We start from the raw sequence: 21,547 nt of genomic DNA, 5'->3' as shown, positions 1-21,547 counted from the left end.
GATGCACGTTTATGTTAAAGTCACGCACCGTCGCTTTTATAGCTGTGCTAATTTGTGTAACTTTGTCTGAAAAACAGATGTCTGTGTGTAAAGTGACAGGTGTTACTTTTTGTTACAAACCAACGGAGAAGTCTACCCTGCTCTGCAGTTACCCTCATTTCTAAAGCATTTTAGCATCTTTCATCTCATAGTTTTGGCTTTAAGGCCCATAACTTATTTTTGTTCAGGCTCCGTCAATCTTGTTTCAAGACAAAGCCGGTAGCTGTCTTGAATATGTACAACAACAACAACAACAACAAAATAATAATAATAATAGTAAAAAAGCTTTAATGAATCCACAACACGCCATCTGCCCAGCACAAAACGAAAGGCGGACAAAGTTAGCGACTTGCTGGTGAACATTTAGCAGATTCCCTCAGGAGTTACAGAGTGAATATTGGCCTTATATTCATTTGGTGGCCAGAAACATTCCTCCAAATGTATGATGACATTTCTCTATGTTGACTTGTTGTGTTAAAAGCTTGCTGCGCTGCCCCCAGGAGGCCAAAAAAAAAAAAAAAAAAAATCAGTTCTGAAATTCAGGATGCACAGTCGTCAACCTTCAAAAGGTTGTGCGATTTTATTCAAAAAATTTATATGTACACACACACACACACACACACACACATATATGTAAATTAAAGAGACAATAATACAAATATTTTAAAAAAAAATCACATTTATTTAAAATTATGTGTGTGCTCTTGGACTGGTAAGTAATCGACATGCATATTTAGCATTATATGGAAAAAAGAAAAGTCTGAGAACTAGTAGCATCCATACTCTTACATTAATAATACATACGGTATTTTGTTAAGACATTTCATTCTCTCAACTATATGATATACTGCGCTCAGATGGACGGACACTTGCTATCACATACTGCTACAACACATTAAAAGTTGCTTTATTGCTACTTGTGCTTTCCTTCAACAAAATGAGTTTATATATAAAATAAACCAGCTACTCAATATAGTCCATATCGGTATAAAATATATTACATTCTACGCACCGAATCCTTGCAGAGTGGTAATTAATAAGACTAACATCAAAAAGTGCGTTTACAGTATCATTCGAGTTGTAAAAAAAAGAAAATCTGCTTATATTTACAAATGATATATAGAGTGGTAGTGGTTGCTGTGTTCAGTCTCGTCTCACAGGTTAAGTGTCACATGTGAAGCTAAGATCAGTCACAAGGACAAAAAGTTGAGCGCTCAAGCTGCTTACATAATACATAAAACCAGCTGAGGAGCCGCGATCAGCACCTTCTCTCTTCCTTTCTCTCGTTCGAGCCACAGACAGTGTATGTCACGACATCTATTCTCCCTTTTTCTCTCACAATCTTTCCAAATACTGAGGTATGTGGTTTGATTTCACAGGAAATGGTTTCACATTCTTCAAATCTCTTGTCTATCCGAGCCAGACTTCGGGCACGTTGGTACGCGGTGGGGGTTGGTGGGTGTGAGCTTTAGCAGACAGTGTGGTGGGGCGACAGGCGGCTGTCCAGGGTGTCCGTCGGAGACAGATCTGAAGTGGAGTTTTTAAACATGGGCGAGATGTGGAAGGCCTGGGAAGAAGCACAAACACACACCCAACTTGAGGCTTAAGCAGACTTAAGACACGTGGACACGCAGTGATGCACAGAAACAAGCAGGTAAAGAAATACTGACCACCCAGTAAGCAGTGAGAGCTCCCTGTATGTAGCCTGTTAGCACATCGGACGGGTGGTGCCTATAGTCCGAGATGCGGGTCAGACCCGTGTACACTGCCAGCAGAACCAGGAAAAACTGCAGCACCGGTCTCAGCAGCCGAGCCCCGCGCCATATCAGCCGGGCCTGCAGGTAAAACTGCAAAACATAAACATTTAGTCTCATTTAGTGAACAGGACAATACATTTGGGTCATCGTTAGTTAAAGAATTTTTAAAGATTAGTGGAGGACTGAGATGCTCAGAGGTTCAGGTTTTGTATCGCGGTGGGGTTCAAATATTCTTGCAGTTTTGTTTTGCTGTGATTTGTAGCGTCTCCAGATAGATAATGGTTGAAATGGGCGGTGATTGGATGCTGGTCTGTTTTTGGGAGAGAGATTTTATTGAGAGAGTTGGTGACGCCAATGATTGACAGTAGGTTCAGTAACTCAACACATTGTCCTTGTTTACTTGTTGCCTTTGTAAATTATGACACATGAAAAAGAAATGCTGAGACTTCCACGCAGGGCAAAAGGTATCACTGATTTCATTAGAGACTTAAAGGGCACAAAAGAGTACCGAACACCTGAAGGCACTTATGTGTCAGTTTTAATTTTAATTTTTCAACCATCTGTATTTGTCTTGTTTCTCTTCAGATTCATGCGAACTAACATTTCACACATACAGTAATCAGGGCACTGATGCAGCTTCCAAGATTAATTATGTTTCTCCTCTTCCAAGGGCCAAAGAGGAGCAAGATTTTGTTAGTATTCCTGATCTACTTTTTTAAGTCTGTTACTGATGCCCAAAGCACCGCTAACATTATTTAAAACTACGAGAGCACTCAGAGAGCGCAGACCTTCCAAAAGGCCAACTCCTATGACGTGAAAGTGAAAAATAATTCTTGAATCTGTCCCGTGATTCATATCAACTCCGAAATGTAATGGGCTTGTCTTTGGCTGATGCTGCACCCTTCCACCGTGTTTCATGAGAATTGGATCAGAACCGAAAATATAACCTCCCTGGTGAAGACTAAAAAAATGAACTGCTCACACAGCATTAAACACCGGATACTGAAGAGAGACACAGTAAAAGGACACTGCTGGGAGTTCAGTCTTGCTCTCTTCTAACCCTCTGGCTACAGCTTTTGTGTCCCCATGGTTCATTTGCTAATCCAGCTGTGTAAGAATCACATGAATTATCAGATTCCATGAAAACATGTTTGCCGCGTATTTAAACCATGAAAGCAAGTGGTTGTTTTACGTCGGTTTCACTGATATGTAGCCGGAAAACACTCCTCTAAAGTGCTGCTCTTGGTTGTAAATGTCACTATTTTGTTGATGCTGAGGTTAATTTCTGAAAACTGTCAGACCTTCTTGCTACAGTATATTCACAATAACATACTCTCTTTTAGGAATACTATAGAAAATACTGTCTGGCACTAGAGTAGGCAGGAAATATAAGCAACAAGCACATTATATTTTCTTAATGCTGAGCATTTTCAGCTGTAAGCAGATCCAAACTTTTTCCGATGCAGCCCTGAAAGTGTGCATATAAATGAGTGCACATATTCAGGCACCTCCATGCACAAACATAGGCTTTCATATACACACATAACTGCAGGAGTTTACACATGTAAACATGCAGACACACACAAACACACACACACACACACACACACACTCACACAATAGAGCAGAGCAGTGAGACGGTGATGCGAGGTCACACTCCTCCCACAGCAGAACAAAGCCGTCTCTGTTTGTCCCGTATCTCCTCCAGTCCCTCTCCTCTTTCACTCTCTCGCTTTTTGATGCTAACTGGACTGAAGATGAGTCCCTGTTTCATTCATTCTCTCTCTTTGCATTTTATAGTGATGGTAATTGGAAATTGGAAAGGGCGTCAATTTTGTTTGAGTGTGTGCGTGCTTGAGAGAGAAAACGTGCGTGAAAGCGAGACCAATAGATAGATAGAGATGGAGATACTCACTGCTAAATAGAGCATTGTGTACATCGCGAAAGAAGCATGGCCAGAGAAGAACGACTTCCTGTAAAATTGGAGAAGTATTTAGAAAAACACATTATAAAAGCAGACTACATAACACAAATTCAACCACACACACACACACACACACACACACACACACACACACACACACACACACACACACACACACACACACACACACACACACACACACACACACACACACACACACACACACACACACACACCTGGCCTCCTCCTCTAACCGGTGGTCCGGCTGGCGACAGGTCACTGATGCAACGTAGGTTCCAGGTGTGCAGTTGAGCGACGCGTAGGTGACGCCACACACAGACAGGAAGTGTGGTCGCAGCCGTCCCACGCTGAGCTTGGCCATGTTGGTCAGCGATTGGCCGACACAACAGCCAAACAGGAAGCAGCCCAGCTCCTTGTACAGACAGGACACGTAGAGGTTCCTGACGAAGGCCTTGGAGCTGACGCTCCGGAAACGCACCCGGTAACACTCCCCGAGGGCGATCTGGAGGTGGACGCGCAGTCAGATATTACGTTCTCCTCATCCTCTTCGCGAGATGAGTACGTTGGATAAGAATGCGCTGACAGCTACGATGAAGATGATGAGTACTCACTGTGAGGCCGGTGATGACGATGCCACCTGCGATGAGTAATTCGTCCGGTATGGCCTCTCTGTGCAGATAAGGATAGGTGATGCTGGGGTCCCCACACATGAAGCCCCTTCTGTAAGGACTCACTGTCTTCAGCTCACACGCAAAGAAAGGGATGGAAGCTGCAAGGGAGGAAGATGAGGGAGACAAACTGAATTAGACCGAGAAAGATATGCCTTGATATCTCAACAACCACCCGTTACAGATATCCCTCTTAGAGATGAAAAACTGGCAATGCTACTGTGGAGGGAAGAAGAGGGAGCAGAATTTGTTAAAGGAGGGGCGATAAAGAAAATTAGAGAGGAGATTACAACCAAACGACCGTGGTTCATTATCCACACAAAACCAAGCCAAAATATTTAAAAAAAATCATTTGTTTCACTAAGTATAAACTGTTTTCTACATAGGCTCCTGCTTTTTAGCCATGAAAATATCGTGGCTGGAGGGATGGAAATGTCAGTCGTTCGCTCTGAGGTTGTACAACTTTGTATCAGAGTGAAGTGACTCAGCATATATTTGATGGCTTGTTACGAAAGACAGACACTTGACTTTTAGAGAACGAATCCCAATCACTCTCGTGATCCTACGACTTTTATCTGGATAGGTAGAAGATGGATTGGCGTTAAATTTGACATTTAATCCTTTTAACCCTTCTGAACACCATCATTTTAAGTGGGAAGTGTCTTTACGTGCAATGCCACTGAGGGCCACTAGAGGCTGGCTCCAAAAAAACAACAACCACTGGCTCCAATAGACTCCCACTCAACGTCTCTCGTGAAAAATAAAGTCAGTCACGGTGGATAAATTCACTCCCTCTGATCCGTGTTCAGATGGTTCATTACTCAGGTATTAGGCCTCAGTGAGAGGTCGTGGCCCGGTTTAATGTACATGCTTGGGGTGCAGTCCGGTTTCCAGTATAGGTGGTCGGGTGTATTGAAGTCCACTTCTCTGTCAGATCCTGCCCTCGCTCTTCTCCAGCTCTTCCAAATATGGTGATGTTTCAACTTGGAATGAACACATGTTCTTTTCATTTAAATTTTAAATGTCATCCAAACACAAGATGTTGCGCAAGAACTGCGCCTTAATATATTACATCTTGAAACTAGCAAAATCATTACTTTAAATCTGATTTATTGTCAGCGATTGATACTTGCTACAGACATATTTCAGTTGGTACCAAAAAAGTATGGATGTTGAAAGTCAGTGCTGGTGCAGATACACTGACCTTGACTTTTCCTCTGTGTTATACACCAAGAGACACACTTAATCACAGCTGAATGTAATAAGGTCAGACCAGAAATCCAAAGCTATCATCAAACATGCAGAGAATACGACATGGGGGATTGAGGAAAGGAGAAAAGGTCAAACGAGACATAGTTTCACAGGAAAAACAAGGGTGGGAAGCCTGTCCTTTTCTCTGGAGTAAAACCGTAAGGAATGCGAGGGTCACAACAACACCCGTCCACTGGGACCAAGGAAACCCGGAGAAGCAACAGCAGAAGGCTCCCATTTCCAGGCTGAATACAGGCTGAATCCACAGAGACTGGAAGTAGAGGAGTGTAGCAAGGCAGGGCTCAACAAAGACCCAGTTTGAACTGCGCATGTGTGTGTGTGTGTGTGTGTGTGTGTGTGTGTGTGTGTGTGTGTGTGTGTGTGTGTGTGTGTGTGTGTGTGTGTGTGTGTGTGTGTGTGTGTGTGTTGAGAGAGAGAAAAGGGGAGGTTGGGGTGGGGTGGGGTGGGGTGAGGGGGGGGGGGGGGTTGTTTGTGACTCCAGTTCAACTCTTCCCAACAAAACAAAGAGTAGATGCGGCAGCAGACCAGAGCCAGAACCAGCCTCACACTGTCTCTGTTTGTCTCTGGATGTCCTGCCCTCTCACTCTCTCTTGTCTCTGTCTTGCATGCCTGCACACACAGAAGACAGAGAGAGAGAGAGAGAGAGAGAGGTGGGGAGGATGCAGACAGACAAAGAAAGAGAGAAACAGAGATTTTCTTGCAGGGCTGCACACATCCAATCTGCTGTTAATACAGGCTAATTCTTCGTCCAGCTTTTTCCAATTACCTAACATTACATAACCAGCCTCACGTCACGTATGGGAACTCTGGGGAAGGTCGACAATCAGAGTCATGGGCAGACACACACGCACACAAACATATGCAGTACTCGTGGATTGTAATTTTTTTAAATTTTTATTTATACCAAATTGAATTCCCCCTGGTCCAACTCTACCCTGAGAACTGGAGGTTGTCATGGAAACTGTACAATTCCCTGGGAAATGCACAAACCAGCTGGCACGAATAGCTTGAGAGCGCGTGTGAGAGGGGAATCAAATTTTTTTTTTTTTTTTTAAAAAGAGAAAATACATGTAGATGGAGAGTGCAACTTTCTCTTTTTTTTTTTGTCTATTTTTCCTCTTCTTTCGTTGGGTGTTTTTTCTCTCTCGTTACAAACCTGCTGTTAATTTGCTGCTCAGATTCTGAAGGCTGGTAGGACTGATTATCATGCTTGAATGTAGCCACTGACTGTCTTTGTTGACCAAATAAAAAGGAACTGAGACAAAGTGGAACAGAACTTAACATGGGAGAGGTTAACTCTTTGCCTTAATAGGAATAACAAGTACATAGAGGATTTCACCAGTGGACGTCAGAGTTTAAAAATGAACAGAGATTGTAAATAGCCAGAACTAATAATAACGGTGATGGTTAATTAGCACTCTTCACATTTTCTCCATTGATGTTTTGATTTGTTTGGTTGGAACAAAATGTAAGAAAATTGTGGGGGGGTGGGGGGGAATCACGCACAGATCAGATTGTTTGTTGAAGAGTAAAGAAATTTGGTTAATTATGTGAAATCAAACATAAAAGCACCAAATCCTGAGAAATGATGAGCTGGAATCAGAGATGATTTAGTATTTTTGCTTTTGGCATGACCAAAGTGATCAATCCATTTCAGTTGATTGTCAAATCGATTGATCAACAATTTGTTTTAGCTCTAAAAAAAAAAAAAAAAAAAAAATGTGCACGTGTGAAGACTGACATTCTACTTTGTAGAGTTAAATCAGTTCTTCAGTAAATCAGTGCAAATATCAGCAAAGTCTGCACGCAACCGCGCACCAGTTTATATTTGAATGAATGGACAAAATAACAGAAACACTTGACAGTATAACATGGCTTTACACCACATGGTGTGAACATTGAGCAGAGTCATATGAACCCATCTTTGGCATGTGAACAATGTAATGTTGCAGTTGCATTCAACAAGTATCAGTGGCTACTTACCGAGGAAGAGGCAGAGGAGGTCTAAGCCGACCAGAAGTTTTCTCTTGGATAAAGCCGGTCCTGTTATCTCTATGAGTTTATCCCCACCGCCGTTCTCCATTCCCATCCCCGCCGCGGCCAGGCTGCTCTTGTTGTCCGTCAGTTTGAGCTGGAGGTCCGCGCTGGAGAGGGACACACCGGTGCTCTGCGGACCAAATTTATCCAACATGACAATCGGCTGCGTGTTGAAGAACTTACTGGCATCAGAAACTCGGGAGCACCCTTGAACTACTCAGGAGCAGAGCTGAAGAGAGACTAGAACTAAATCCAACAGGTTGTCGGAGTATTTAATATGCTCCCCGCAGCACGTGTTTGACGTGTTGCTTCACTGTCAAAGTAAAAAGTATTTTTTTACTCATATTTACTGTCATCACAGATTTTGTCAGGACTCGTTGCAGGGCATCCGTCACCTTGAAGATATGCAGGATGTTTGCGAAACACAGTCGGGGATAATATCTCTCTCTCTCTCTCTCTCTCTCTCTCTCTCTCTCTCTCTCTCTCTCTCTCTCTCTCTCTCTCTCTCTCTCTCTCTCTCTCTCTCTCTCTCTCTCTCTTTCTCTCTCTGTATTTCTCCATGGGGCTCGAGGGGACATTTAATTAGGGTGCAGGCCAAAGGGGAAGATCATCGAATGCATCAGACATGTGTCACACATGTCTGATGCATTCGATGCTCGTGACGGTGGTTGCGTGGATGCCATCTGATTTCTCCATCACCTTTCACCTTCTTTTAGCCGCAGACTTCAGTGGAAAGTAGTTGAGTATGTGAGACCCTTTTAAGTACAATATTGAGATAGCCTACTTCACGTTTCCATTCTGTACCGCCACTACATTGCAGATAGCTTGTAGTACTTTACAACATTTATTTGACAGCTTTTGTAACTTTGAAAATGAAGATTGACAGAAGTGGTGGGTCTATACAACGAGCTTTTAAAATACCACACATTTTTAAAGATGAAACCAGTGGTTTTCAATAGTTTTGGGCTTTTGATGTCTTGCAGAAAGCAGCATTTAGTTGTGGTCACATTTCAGATGTCTGACTTGTTAGAAGCTGCACCAAATAGGGATTTTTCTCTCTAAGCCTCTCTTCATTTCAATAAATTTTGAAACAATCTTACCAAATGTCAAAGATTAGAGAAATATTAGACAAAAATATACATATATATATATATATACAATAATATATATCAGTGAGAGAACCAGTTAAACACTTTTTAACTTGTTACTGCTATTACTTATGTACTTTTATTGAAGTAAGGTTTTTCATGTATGAATTTGACCTGCAATGGTGTATTTTTACATTGCTACTTTATTGCCTTGTGCACACTAGAGGATTTTCAAATATTAAAAGACTTTTAAAAAAACCCAAAAAAACCATGGGAATCCACGGATAAAAGAACAGGTTTGACCTATTTTTTTTTTATTATTATTATTTTTTAATCATTAAAATGCACACAACCAGACGAAGCAATACCAGATCTAACAGAAATCCCAGGACCTTCAGATCTCTTCGAAACTGGCGTGATCAAACATGACTTCAGCGCAAAAGCAAAGAGCGGCGGATTGTGTCGTCGCCTGTTTGCACTAGTGTGTGTGCAATGTCTTGCCCTGGAAAACAAACAAAGGAGATGAAAACTGTGGATAAACTCACGGCTAAGAAGACAGAACCTGATGTTTTATACATTTTTCAGCTGGAGCAGGAGGTGAGCTGTAAATCAAGTTTTATTGTTATAGTCTCAAACGGGGCTAGTGCCAGCTTCTGCTACAAGCTAATGTTAATGTTGATTGTACACAGCTGGGAGGGGAAAGTGAAACCTGTGATAACTAGAAATGTAATCACTTTTATACATTCTGGAACACACTTGCTGAAAACTAAAATAATGAGCGGCTATAATGACCTTATATATTTCGCACTGTTAAAAAATATATATATCTATATATCTAACAGAAAAATGTTGGTCACAAACATAATGGAAATCTCTCTGATTAACAGCCTTTACACTCTGGGGGGGGGGGGGGTGTAACGAATGAACGATAAGAAGATACAAATATTTTGCATCAAAACTATTCATAATGCCAGCAATGACAATTTTCAATAGTTCAACAAAAGGTTCGAACACATTTGCGCCAGCTCATGATTCAGAAAATGGTGGATTCAGAAATATCATTTTAAAGTCATCGTCGCTGGTATTACGGTGTTTAGATACTCCGCTGTAGGTTGAACACTTTAATTCTGTCGTAAGCATATGTTCTCTTTCTCTTTCACTCAGACTCAGAGGTGTTTTAATGTGACGTTTCCTAGTGCCATCATGATCGAGACTGTTGGACGGACAGACAAGACAACTGATCTGAGAGACAGGGTTTTGTTTGAGAATATTATGGGCTCAGACCTGATGACACAGGTGAGCCGACCAACACGCTCAAAGCTGTGCGCTCTTGTCTTCTCCAAGAAAGCTGTGTTGGTGGTCTGCAAATCAATTTGCATGTGTGCTCCACCTTCAGCATCTGAATGAAGATTCTCCACAGAGGAAATGTCACGATGCGTAAAATGCAGAAAGAGTTTGGCTGATGCTTTTATTTTTGGTGCAAAAACTCTGAATAATCAGCATCTTTTAAAAGAAAATGTAAAAAAAAAAATGTTCAAAATACATATATCTACTTGCAAATTGTAAACTCTTGTAATCTTTGAGAACATATGTGTGCTGCTCAGGCTGTTTCTGTCTCGCTGTCAGATTAAAGTTGTCCTGATCTTGCTGTCTCCACTCGAGCTGAATGTTTATGAAATACATCAAACTATACGAGTTACGTGTGGACTGAACTGTTTTCAAATCGAACTCGTATTGGAATAGTGAGATTATGTGAGACAAATGTTTGCACAGACGGCAAGAACATTTTGCAGATGGTTTAATGAATATGTTTTCACCGGGCAGCAGAGCAGTCACCGACAGTCTCCATCGCCATCATAACAGCTGCCTCGTGCAAAGGAATATCAGCAGGTTATCCAACACTAGTTCACCACGGGATTTCTAAATTAAATGTCAAACATTTTTGACATTTATGAATTCCACAAGGACTCTGATCCAGTCGATAACATTAAGATTATGTCTCCAAACCTATCGCACTACTGGGTCATTGAGGCAGATAAGCAAGACTCTTTTTTTTGTTTAAATAAACCCAATTTTCCTTTTGTTTGGGGACAGTTTTTCTTCAGTAAAAGAATGAAATACTGCTGCCAGCACTTATATTGGCAATTATAGGAGATTACAAAGGAACAACTAAAGTAGCCTAAACAAAACCCTTTACAATCATTTGTTAACTCAGACATTAATAGTGAGACGCATTCTTTCTGAGAACTGTTTTGACAAATCACTATCTGATCCCTTATAATCCTTCATTTTCTTCCTAGTTAACTGAGTCAGCTGCTTAAATCCATCTAATTGTTGCTTCCTTGCACTGGGTAGCAAAAAGTGGGCTACAGTTGAAAAATATAGCTTTTCATTTTTGAGTGAGTGAAGTACCACTTTATAAATGCATAAAACATTTATAATGTTGTTTGATAAATACATTCACTATAGTTATAGTTATGCACCAGTGTTTATTCTTTCTATTTGGAAGGGTGATTACAATTCTCTTATTCTCTTATAACTTATAAGAACATCCAAATTTTGTTATTAAAGTTTATTTATTAACCATCGATGTTAAAGGGAGGCATTTTGGCATTTATGCTGATTTATCCTTGTTCTTGCTGCCATTAGATGAGTGGACAGATATAATTGGAATGTGCATGTGAAGCTTTACAGACAGTTAGCTTCGCTTAGCATAAAGACCAGAAACGAGGGAACAGCTGGACCTGTCTGAAGGAAACAAAATCCACCTACCAGCTACTCAAAGATTCTTTTATTATGTTTTGTTTTCTTTTTCTTTTTTTCCTTTTCTTTGGGAGTGACGTCCTGGAGTGATTGAATCACACAACAATAACACTGTTGTCTGTGTTCTTGGTTGTTTGTATATGATATATATAGATATATATACTATACTGTATATACTGTGCATTTTATATTTTATATTTTTACTGCTATTTTATTGCTTTCTATTATTCTATTATTATCTATTGCTTCCTGTATGCTGCTGTAGCGAAAAAATGTCCCCTCGGGGATTAATAAAGTAACTACCTAACCTACCTAACCTAATGTTACTAAGAGATCAGGATAATGCTGTGTATGTATTTTTATAACATGGGAGAAATGTTCATGTTTTTTCCATTTAAGAATGAAGAAGTCTGTGTTTGCACATGTTTTGATGACAATATTTAGGAAATTTTGTTTTCTGCTGTAGGGGGCAGCAAAATCACTGCGAGCAAGTTTAAAGCTTTCTTAAAGAAACATGGGAACATTTGAGGAATGCATCTGTGTGTGTCGTCGTGTCTGACGGTTCATGTTTGTACCGTGGTGGTTAGTTTCATTAAGGAACAGAAAACACGGGGTTTTAGGTCTTTTAAGAGCATATGACCTTCCAAAGACCATCTCAGTCTTACTTGTCATGCTGTTTCTCATTTTCTCTGTTTAATGCTGACTTCCCCACACACAAACAGTCCCCACATTTTTCCCATCACACCGCCACCCTTTTCAGTTCCATGTTATGTTTATCATTGAAGGCTTCTATTCTTTTTCTTTCGTGGCATGAGGTTAGTTATGTCATGTGGGACCATAAAAAGTCATATTTACCTATAGATTTAAATGTTTCCGACCCAACCCACACTCTATACGAACATGAAAAAAAACAACTACAAACTTCAGCAGAAAAAGGAAAACATGATAGAAACATCAGGGGAGGGGGAAAAAAAATAGGCTGTTGTTGTAACAGAACTAACCTGCTGCCAAGTAACTTGTCAATTTATTGATCAGAATATTTTGGAGTATAACTGGTTAAAAAAAAAAAGTGTTCAGTTAAATAAAGTAAATATACTTTTTTTTTTTTTTAATGAAATTGCACCAAAAAAAAATCGTATTTCATCATTTAGATGATCAGTATTTTGTCATTGGAATCCTGGACAATATTAGAAAATATCAAATCACAGCATTTACTTTGAGAGGAACTTGTGAAAGTCCGAGAGTCCTTAGATAAACTCAGAATAGGAATGTTTTACTGACTGCATGTTGCGCAATTATTACCAGATTTCAGCAGCATTACAGTATTGGTTATGAAAGTGTTACTATCCAACAACAGTAGAGCTGAGAGGAGGGAGGAACTGAGCTAAGCCAATAAACAGGAATTATTATTATTATTGTTACTATTATTATTATTATTATTATACTTTATGCTATGCAAATTCAGTCTATAATGATCACATTGCAGACTTTTCTGGCTTGTTTGTTTTGTGTATCGCCATATTTTTAAAAGGGTTTTAAATCGTAATTTTTTGAACACATTTACACCAACAGGCGAGAAGAAATAAACAAGCAGAGGACGCAGAACAGCGCTGATCTGGTTTATTTTTGTATTGAGGAGCTGGATGAACTTATGTTGGCAGAGAGGAGGATCAACATGGAGACATTGATAGTAAGGGAAATTGAAGGAGCTCGTAGATATTTTGGGGGGAAAAGAGAATTACAGACATACAGAAAGTGCCACCACTTTGTTGATGTGGCTGCTTGACAATGATTTTTTTTTTTAACATACCTTTCTCCATTTTTGAGGAATCTTTATAGAGAACCTAACTTTGTGTTATAACTCAGATAATTCTTGTTCTTTTTTTTCTTTTTCTAATATTTTGCATGTATTTTCATAACATGGGACAGGAAACCTGAAGCTTTTCCACCATAAAAGAAAATTTCACATCATATTATTTGCACAATTTCTTCAGTTAACCTAAAAAATACTGTTCAGGACTCTCAGGGCAAATGTGTTTTCTGCTGTAGGGGGCAGCAAAAGTATTGCTAGGGGAGGTTTCATTTGCCTTCTCTTCTGCTGATGATCAGCAATGTTAGGTTCCGTATCTAAACGTAGAGGAAAATAGAAAGACAGCGCGAGCGAGAGAGTGCTTGTACTTTTGAAGTGACAATAGAGACAGTGACTTCCCTGTTAGAAACCCCAGCGCATCACAACTGCGTTTCTTTTTTTGTTTTGGTCTAAAAAAAAAAGGCCCATGTGTAATCCTGACCACAGAAATATGAAAACAGTGTAATTAAAACTTTATATTTGGATTGCCTTCGCTGAACCAAAAAAATGACACAGTTCCTCTTAAGCCTTTGTCTGCCATTTCATATTCGTTATAGTACTGTTTCTATGAAACCATGTTATTGCTTCATATGTTATATATTACAGCACCTCGCTGAGTAATGCTGTATTACTTCCTTTGATCAAAGATGAAAAATAACATATCTAATACAACTTCTTTGACAGACAGATGCAAGTTACAAATGCAGACAACCACAATTCAACTGTTACGTCACAGACACAAAAGAAACCAATCCAGCATTTTGGAATTTGGAAAAAAAAACTTGAGTTAGCTGTCATTGGCGATATTCAATATTCTTAAAAAAAAAAGCTTGGAAACTTTTTAGGAATGTATCTGTGTATGTCATTGTGCCTGATGGTGTGTTCATGTTTGCACATGAATGCTTAGTTTCATTAAGGAACTGAAAACATGGGTTTTTATGTGCGTCCTGGAGCATATATGACCCTCTGAAAACTGAATCTTACTTGATAAGTTTCTAATTTTCTCTGTTTCATGCTAACTTCCCCCATCTTGCTCTGTCACTCCCACACACAAACAGTCCCCACATTTTTCCCATCACACTTCTTAGTTGTCATTCCTCATAATATTTAAATTACTGAAGCAAATGTCATGTGGGAACACTAAATGTCAAACTTGCATTTATGTTGTGACATTTCAAACAATGGTGGGCCTCAAAGACCTGCAACAGCAAAAGTTCCTGACCTGGACAAACTCGCTAAGAGGATGTAAAAGGTAAAACATAAAAGAAACCTCAGGAGATGAATAATTAGACCAAAAGAACAGAAATGGGATTGACTGCACAAATCCAGGCGTTCAAAACTGGTAGAGATTCACCCAAGAAGACCTGAAGCTGTAACTGCAGCCAAAAGAGGCCTCTACAAAGTACAGGATTAAGGGACGGAATACTTTTTGTCAATGAGAGATTTTAGGGGGGAAAAAAACAGCAAAATCGAATCTGTCATATGTCTGTCTCAATATAACCATGTACTTCCCGTTCAGTAACAACCACAAACATTCCCTCTAACATTTCTCCTTTTGCAAACTGTGCAGATCTGATCAGCTGATCATGTTTGATCAGAAAACAGCTGTTTGTGATTTCCACAAATCCCAGTGTAATCTCTCCTGGGAGGTCTGGGCTTTATGAATTATCATGTGATGGTGGAGGGAAGGCCCTCACCAGTAAATACACCAACTGCAGGGTAACATTGTGATCAGTTCATGACCCCCCCCCACACACACACACACACCTTCCCCCACCCACACCCAAATAAAAAGAACTGTTGCTGCATCAGCTCTACTCCTCCTAAAATAAACAAGAGACCCAAGATTCATTTATTTATTCTTTGCATTTGCAGTTTAAATCTTATTAGCGATCTCACTCACTGCACGCTGCCTGCTAAACGTTAATGTCAAAATGCTCACATGCTCACAACCACAAACATACTAATGTTTAGTAGGTGCATCGTTTACCACATTCCAATTTACCCTGTTAGCATGCTAGTCTGTGCTAATTAGCACGACATGCGTATACGTTTTGCCTCGCCTAGGCATGACAAGAAGGAGGTCGTGTTGAAAAGTACAAAGTCCACAAGGGAAGAGGTCAAACAGGACTTTTACCCAAGAGACCAGCGTTCGCCTCTGTGTGACATACTGTACGTAACGTTGCTTGTGCAAAATGACTTATTTTAAAGCAACCTGTGATCTTTTTCTAAACCTAAACACATGGGTTTTTGTTGTTTTTTTGTGCTTGAACGTAAGGCACCTTACTTCTCACGGTATACTCCGGTGGACTGATGGATGTATTGCTGAACATGCTTTGACGTGATACTCGGTTAATTTTTAGAGCACAGCAGCGGTGATTTGCTGCCATTTGGCCACTCGAGCATCGAACAGGTTCAGGTCAAGGCTCTACAGGCCAGTCGAGTTCCTCAACACCAAAAACTGACTGACAATGTATGCAGACAAGAGTTTTCAAATATCTTATCCAGATCAATTTTAATAAAAATGTACCTGAACAACCTTCTAGCTGGTGAAAAATTTGCAGTGATGCATATTCTACTTCTCGATATGTAAAATTTGACTCATATATGGACTCATATTATTCTTTCTTAAGAACTGTAAAAATAGAAACACAATTGTGAGCAGGAAAGGAAGTCAGCCACGGTAATCTGCGTCCCTGGCCTGTTGACCACCTTGAAATTATACAGCTGTAACGCCAGATAAAACCGAGTGATCCGGGCGTTGGTATCTTTCATGCGGTGGAGCCGCTGGAGCGGAGCGTGGTCCGAACAGAGGGTGAATGGGCGTCCCATGATGGTCGTAGCCCACTGGCCAGGCACTCCTTTTCCACCGTGCTGTACCTGGCCTACCTCTCCAATAGCTTCCGGCTGATGTACAGAAAAAGGGCGGTCGACCCCCGTACCCGCTGGGACAAAACGGCCCCCAGCCCTCTGTTCGACGCATCAGTCTGCAGGGTATAGGGGAGAGAGAAGTTAGGTGTGTGGAGGAGTGGTTCCCCACAGAGAGCCTGTTTCACCCTCTCAAACGCCCGCTGGCACTGCTCCGTCCACTGGACCGGATCTGAGGCACCTTTCCGTACCGTACCGTACCCCCTCCGTCCAACTGCACACTTGCCTGGGTTGGCGGTGAGCCCAGCCTGCCTCATGGACTCCAGCACCGCGCCGACCCGCTGCACATGCTCCGCCCAGGTGGTGCTGTGGATGATGACATCATCCAGGTAGGCGGCAGCATATGCAGCACGCGGACGCAGCACCCGGTCCATGAGGCGTTGGAAAGTGGCCGGGGCACCGAACAACCCAAAGGGAAGCGTGGTGAATTGGTATAATCCAAACAGCGTGGAGAAAAGCTGTTTTTTCCTTGGACTCTGGCGAGGGAGGAATCTGCCAGTAGCCCTTGGTTAAATCCAGTGTCGTAAAGAAACGTGCAGTGCCCAGTCGGTCCACGAGTTCATCGACCCGGGGCATTGGGTACGCATCAGATCGTGACAACAATGTACTTACTAAAGAAATTTACTTAATGAAGTAAATGATTCTGGTTAGGTGGCACCTTAGGGAAATAGTCGGGTATCAGGACCACTTTATAGAAATCTGAATTTTGTGGCATGTAAACACCTCATTCAGGTTTCTGAATTTTCTTGTACAGAGCGGTTGTGATGGCCAAAACAAAATCCAGACACAGCATAGAGTTGGATACTGATATGATCATATGTACAGGGACATGAAGATTTAAAACCAGGATACTTTCAAGCATGTAAACACAATTCTGTTGCACACTATGTTAGTTTGACTTAATGCAGCACCAATGTGGTTGCTAATGAAAACATCGGTGCAGGAAATCACTCTCCCCACCGCGTCCTGTCACTGTCAGTCTTAAACTGTTTTCTGTCTCAAATCTTTCAAAAGCATGACGTGGAAAATTCCATTGCGTCTATTCTCACTGGGGATTCATACGGTATTCATGAGATTACAATCTGATTGGCTGGTGACGGTGTGCCTGCTCTGGTAAAAAAAAAAAAAAAAAAAAATTATTGTGATACCTGCACCTCCAGCTTCCAGGTCCCTGAAATAGTTAAAAACCCATCCCTCTCGCCCCCCCCCCCCCCACACACACACACACACACACACACACACACACACACACACACACACACACACACACACACACACACACGTGTTACTTGGGGATTCCAGGATTTTGTAGTCACATTGTCATTTTGCCAGAATGAAGCATCTGAATGATACTGAGCTTTTTTTAGGTTTATGTTGAAATACACAAATGCCTTACCCTATCTAATCATATCCTCCCACTCACACGCACACACACACACACACACACACACACACAAAATCACACACAAAAAGTACTCCGCTAATTTGGCAACTAGGTGGACACTCAGAATATTTTCATCAGTATCTCCATTGTGCCACTTTTGCCAGGCCTGCTGGGTTCAAAGTGTAAAGGGGAAAATGAGCCGGTCTTTGACCGTGTCGGAATATAGTAATATAGTGAAGTTGGAGGCAATGTATCTTCTCTCCCTTTCGCTTTCCACCGAAAACTCTGCCTTTGGCGCACTTGCGCAATAGTGAGGAGAGCTGCGGAAAGTCTCAGCGACTCGTTTTCCCACCTACTGTAAGTGCAGTGAAGGAGTGTGTGGGCGACAGGGAAACCCATGACTTCCGCATTTTCCTCTGTGTCTGAAACTGAGTGCACGTAGCCTAAGAAGTAGAGTATAAAACATCATGGTGCTTTTAGTCGAGACATTCACTCCAGGACTCGGACTGGGCGCGTGATATTGGGCTGACCATCTTGTGGAGATAAACCACCCAACATTTGGAGCTCTACAACTTTTAAAGAGAACCTACAGGCCGATTGTGAGGACCTTCAAATAAAAATAATGGACGTTGAATCTCTCCAGGAAAGAGGCCGGCGACGTGGAAGCTGCCTGGACATTTTTCTCGTCGTGTCCATCGTTGTGCTGTTTGTGGCGGTCACAGCTTTGGCCACCGGTGAAGCGATGGTTGTGATGGAGCTGTGGTCCAAAGGGGATTCCTCGAGTTTGAGCGCTCGGAGGTCAAACTTGACACCAGGTCCAAGTTCCCCTGCATATAAGGTAAACAAGGTTATTATTTATCATTATTTTCATAAAGTGCGTAAAGCTAAAGCTAATTGTTTTGCGTTTAACCCATGACATCTGCACATTTTAATCCACATATTTTTTTTTTCTGTTTTGTCAATAGATGCAGAATTTTGCCTACCTGGAAACCATTTCAAGTAAGTTTTGTGTTTATGTAATATAATAATATCTCCATGTTAGAAAAAAAATAAATACTTAATTTGCATCATAAATGGGAAATAAAAATGTATTCATAGACGTCTTTGGTCTTGACTAAATCTGTTCGGACAACAATTAAAAGAAATGCAACTTCCAAACCTGATGTTAAGTGTGTAAACATCATCTAAAGTAAATGTGTTTGTCTCCTCCATCAGGCAAGTTGGGGAACTCCACAATGAAGTGGGCTTCAGTCCACTACAGTGATGGGACCTCTGTAGGAAGCAACTTCATCTTCAACTCAAAGCAGGATTCACTGACGCCAGAACGGGTGGGGAGCTACTTCATGTACCTTGATCTCAATCTGACCTGCACCTTCAAATGCAGCGCAGGCCTCCTCAGGGTGCAAGTCAATGATAAGCTCACCTGCGAGGTGGAGCTCCGGCCGAATTCAATATCTGCGAGCAAAAAGTGCTGGGCTGTGAGCTGGTTGGATAAGCCGAAACTGATCACTCAGATGACTGTCCCAAAGGAAGGACTGCAGAACTGGAAACTGGAGCTACTTGGCTCAGGATTTGGGATATTCCTCGTGGACTGATGTGGATGCTGTCGCTGTGCAACAGCAGTTGTCCAGATATAGAGGTGCCCTGTGGGTCACCAGCATGTGATTGTCGATGAAAACAGGCACTGGTGCCATTTTCAGAGCAATGACAAGGTTTCTTGCAAACTGAGGGTGAAAGACAAAGAACCTTAGTGGGATTTAAAGGAGGAATCTCCGGAGAAGTTTCAATTATGACAATGCAAACAGGAAATGGAAAAGACTAGACACTCACCTCACTGTGTAAATACTGTATAATATATTTATTTGTTGATATGGAACTATTTATGCACTTATATTTATAATGATGTCGCCATATTCTATCTAGAAATGTATTTTGATGTAGATGCCACTACATAAGAACTAAGTGCAATACACTGATTTTAATCTGCCTACTTTGGGTTAAATGTAACTTTATAGTTCAGATTTTATAAATTGCACAGAGCATAAAGTTGTTGTTTACAGAAATGTGTGGTTTTACAATACTGCCTAAGGAACTGCATTTAGCTCCACTGTAGTTAGTCATTGACTCATAAAATATCTTCTGATTATAGGTAACCGTGACGCTGGATTTAAAATAACTTTTGCAGAAACATAAGCGGATTAAAAACTATCCTATTGTAATCCAAACATGGTCAGATTGACAAAACTGATTGTATGTTCATTTGTTTATTTTGCCAAGGACAATGCACATTGTATGTAGGGACTCATGAATTGAGAACACGTTTTACTTTTGAAAAATATGTAAGTCCTATGGACGAACTACTCACTGTTGAATGTACTCTTTTGTAATCCATAATAAACAGGAATACAATAAACTCGGAGCTCATTTAAATTAGAAAATGACGAGTGTGAAAGTGATTGCAACGAGTGGAATTTGTGAAAGGTTTGTCAGTGAGGGAAAGTTCTCTGCTGTTACGCAGTTTGTAGCGGGAACTGGATGCACATCACATCCTGTTTATTTACCATCGAATGTGGTTTAGAAAAAACAAATGTGTGGGCCAGCGAACAAACACAAGTTCACCTTGTGTTATACAGACCGAAGGTGGAGATGTCAAGTGAAAATGAATGTGAGATCCTATTGTGATCTACCAGGTCTATAAGCAGGAGATATGTTCTCGTATTTTGTTTCAAAGGAAATGCTGAATACAATTTAAAGATACATTTAATTAGATCATTACTTTTGAAGAGAAGTTCACATTTAATGGAGGTGATAAATCTGGATGCACTCTCCAAAATCCCAAATAGTGTGTCGCATAGTTACCTTTCATTTAGTGTTTGGGTGTTTTTGTTTTGTATGTTTCCCTCAGGAATTGATGGAGAACAACAAAAGAGCCAAAAGAGAGTGAATCTGGTGGACACACCTCAAAATGAATGATAGTGTTCCTCTGTCACTGCAGGATGTGTACATAAATGTTGATATATATACGAGTTCCACAGGGTTCTATGCAAGGTCCCATGCTTTTCACAATATACATGTTTCCCTTAGGTAATATTAGGAAGGACTGCATACATTTCCATGGCTATTCCCACCTTATATTTATCTATGAAGTCTGACAAAACAGCCTGCATGACCTGTAAGTTTCTACTTCTAAATCCAGATAAAACTGTAGTTATTGTATTTGGCCCTGAACGCCTCGATACTCATTATCCATTCACTTATTGGATAACCTTCAGTTCCCCTGTGAAGAACATTGGAGTTGTTTTTGACTGGATGTCGTTTAATTCAAACATAAAGGAAGGTCTCTAGGACTGCCTTCTTTTATATGTGTAATATTAAAACTCAGGAACATCCTGTTTCATCGCGATGCACAAAAAGTAGTCCATGGTCACTTCCAGGTTTGAATATTATAATTTTTTACAATCATAATGTCCCGATAACTCTCTGAAAAGTCCCCAGTTGATTGAAACTGCTGCAGCGAGAGTTCTGACTGGATTTAACAAGAGAAGTCACATTTTTTCCATATTAGTTTCTCTTCATTTGAAATCAAGAATAGAATTTAAAGTCTTTCAACTTACCTACAAAGCCCTTAATACCCCATTTCCATCTTATACAGTACCAAAGACCTCAGAGTACCATATTATTCGAACAGAACACTTCCTGCTCAGAGTGCAGGCTTTCAAAAGTAGATTGCAAGGCAGAGATTTCAGCTATCGAGCTTCCCTTCTGTCGAACCAGCTCCCAGTCTGAGTTCAGTAGACCATCCCTCTACTTTTAAGAT

The 21,547-nt window shown here is 40.9% G+C and overlaps 2 protein-coding genes across 5 annotated transcripts; one reads left to right on the top strand and one right to left on the bottom strand.

The window, feature by feature from the left end:
- Window positions 1–586: 586 nt before the first annotated feature.
- LOC138630317 (phospholipid phosphatase 3-like) lies at window positions 587–8,166 on the bottom strand. 4 transcript variants are annotated; one of them, XM_069714570.1, is made up of 7 exons: window positions 8,114–8,166; window positions 7,665–7,848; window positions 4,353–4,510; window positions 3,957–4,243; window positions 3,712–3,769; window positions 1,710–1,886; window positions 587–1,606 (listed from the first exon to the last, which is right to left on the bottom strand). In XM_069714570.1, exons 2-7 carry the CDS (start codon window positions 7,768–7,770, stop codon window positions 1,508–1,510), a joined length of 885 nt encoding a protein of 294 aa, XP_069570671.1. In that variant the 5' UTR covers window positions 7,771–7,848; window positions 8,114–8,166; the 3' UTR covers window positions 587–1,507. The 4 variants fall into 4 exon arrangements, with proteins under 4 accessions (XP_069570671.1, XP_069570669.1, XP_069570670.1 ...); XM_069714568.1 differs by having other exon boundaries at window positions 8,069–8,149; XM_069714569.1 differs by having other exon boundaries at window positions 8,059–8,145.
- A 9,966-nt stretch (window positions 8,167–18,132) lies between these two features.
- On the top strand, window positions 18,133–20,144 carry LOC138630314 (uncharacterized). Its single transcript, XM_069714562.1, has 3 exons — window positions 18,133–18,568; window positions 18,696–18,729; window positions 18,946–20,144. The coding sequence occupies exons 1-3, from the start codon at window positions 18,353–18,355 to the stop codon at window positions 19,323–19,325; spliced, it is 630 nt and encodes a 209-aa protein (XP_069570663.1). The 5' UTR covers window positions 18,133–18,352; the 3' UTR covers window positions 19,326–20,144.
- Window positions 20,145–21,547: the final 1,403 nt, after the last annotated feature.

The sequence above is a fragment of the Brachyistius frenatus genome, unplaced genomic scaffold, assembly GCF_029030835.1.
Source record: "Brachyistius frenatus isolate BFR_SWC_R1_liver_20210118 unplaced genomic scaffold, ASM2903083v1 Contig_132, whole genome shotgun sequence".
Taxonomy (NCBI): Eukaryota; Metazoa; Chordata; class Actinopteri; family Embiotocidae; genus Brachyistius; species Brachyistius frenatus.
Note: the sequence above shows the minus strand (reverse complement) of the source record. Positions and strands in the feature narration are given on the sequence as shown.

Bases quoted from the DNA above. Each gene is read 5' to 3' on its own strand.
- LOC138630317 (XM_069714567.1), bottom strand. From the start codon at position 7,872: ATGTTGGATAAATTTGGTCCGCAGAGCACCGGTGTGTCCCTCTCCAGC. The intron at 3,770-3,956 runs GTGTGTGTGTGT...CCAATTTTACAG, and splicing joins CGGTTAGAGGAGGAGGCCAG to GAAGTCGTTCTTCTCTGGCC. The intron at 1,607-1,709 runs GTCAGTATTTCT...GCTTCTTCCCAG, and splicing joins CTCTCACTGCTTACTGGGTG to GCCTTCCACATCTCGCCCAT.
- LOC138630314 (XM_069714562.1), top strand. From the start codon at position 18,353: ATGGACGTTGAATCTCTCCAGGAAAGAGGCCGGCGACGTGGAAGCTGC. The intron at 18,569-18,695 runs GTAAACAAGGTT...TTTTGTCAATAG, and splicing joins CAAGTTCCCCTGCATATAAG to ATGCAGAATTTTGCCTACCT. The intron at 18,730-18,945 runs GTAAGTTTTGTG...CTCCTCCATCAG, and splicing joins CTACCTGGAAACCATTTCAA to GCAAGTTGGGGAACTCCACA.